This window comes from Paracoccidioides lutzii (assembly GCF_000150705.2).
Source record: "Paracoccidioides lutzii Pb01 unplaced genomic scaffold supercont2.16, whole genome shotgun sequence".
NCBI lineage: Eukaryota > Fungi > Ascomycota > Eurotiomycetes > Onygenales > Ajellomycetaceae > Paracoccidioides > Paracoccidioides lutzii.
In genome coordinates this window covers 666,919-668,147 of record NW_015440962.1, presented here as the reverse complement: position 1 = coordinate 668,147, position 1,229 = coordinate 666,919, and the positions used below count along the sequence as shown (strand labels likewise).

General features: G+C 43.4%; 1 protein-coding gene across 1 annotated transcript; it reads left to right on the top strand.

Moving 5' to 3' along the window:
* Window positions 1-283: 283 nt before the first annotated feature.
* On the top strand, window positions 284-787 carry PAAG_06039 (hypothetical protein; the record flags this gene model as incomplete). The annotated part of the gene is made up of 2 exons (XM_002792205.2): window positions 284-496; window positions 554-787. 2 exons carry the CDS (start codon window positions 284-286, stop codon window positions 785-787), a joined length of 447 nt encoding a protein of 148 aa, XP_002792251.1.
* Between the last annotated feature and the right edge of the window lie 442 nt (window positions 788-1,229).

Sequence of the window (1,229 nt, the reverse complement as noted above, 5' to 3'; positions counted from 1 at the left end):
CTGAGGGGCTACTCATTCACTCTGCCGATCATCATGCATAAATGCATCATTTTGAGCGCCCAACATGCCCCGCCAAAATCCTTCTCCCTTTTTTTTTTAATCTCTTCTTTCCCTTTTGCTATCTATTGCCGCAAACTCATCGATTCCTTGTTACAGATATGAGTTATAATTCTGCCTTAGCATCTTCAGGAACATATTAACAAGTTTTTGATTAGACAGTATCCTTATTCGAGAGGGGCCACTGTTTCATTCGCTCATTACTCATCCTACAACCATCATCAACATGGCCACCGATAAAGATGCTACGGAATCAAAAGATTCAAGTGGATTCTTTTCAACACTTGATAATGATGCTAAAAGAGATTTGGACGAGTTAGCAGAGTGGTTTCGGACAGCAGAAATGGTCGCCCAGGGAGAAAGCACTTGGCGCTGTGTTGATATAGCAAAATTTCAGAAGATCAATCCGCTGCTAACCAAGTTGGATGTGGACAAAGATGTAGATACCCCTCTGACCCATGACTCGTTCGCAATGTTGCTAACTATTTTGCACTAGGGCTGCAAATTTACACTCTACAGAATTTCCGGATGCATGACGATTCAAAAAGGGCCGGGGCTCCACAATTTTTTCTTTCCACTACTGGGAACCGTAGACATCCATGGCGTACGCTTGGAGCCAGGGAAATTCACTCGGTTTACAACTGATCAAGACATCGATGCGCAATTGGACTTTCTCGTTATCTCAGTGCCAGAAGCGTTTTCAATGTCTGATGATGACAAGCTGAAATGAATCTTTGTTTTCCGTATATCCTGTATGGAATTTAGAGATTGTGCAAATGCTGAAATGGTTGTATGGGTAGTTGGACTTTGGTAGAATGAACCAATGCTTGGCACAGTTGCATGTACCACTGGGGACAAAAAATTAAACTGTCTGTGAGGGATAGTTACAGGGCTCGAACATCCATTGTTTTTCCTCAACGAAACCTCCGTTAACATGATACTGTAATCTGATTCCGTGAACAGCTGGACAAAAGCTGTCGGGTGCATATCTTCCTCGACAGACAGGGTAACTGATTCGCTATAATCTGGGTGCTGTTGACCTTGCGGAAATTGATGCATGAGAGCACCCGCTGAAGTCGGCTCAGATTGCATTGGATCATAGGCAGGCTCATAAGATGCATCAGAATTGCCACTTGGGTTGTTATTGTTGGTGGGTTCAATGACACTAGTTC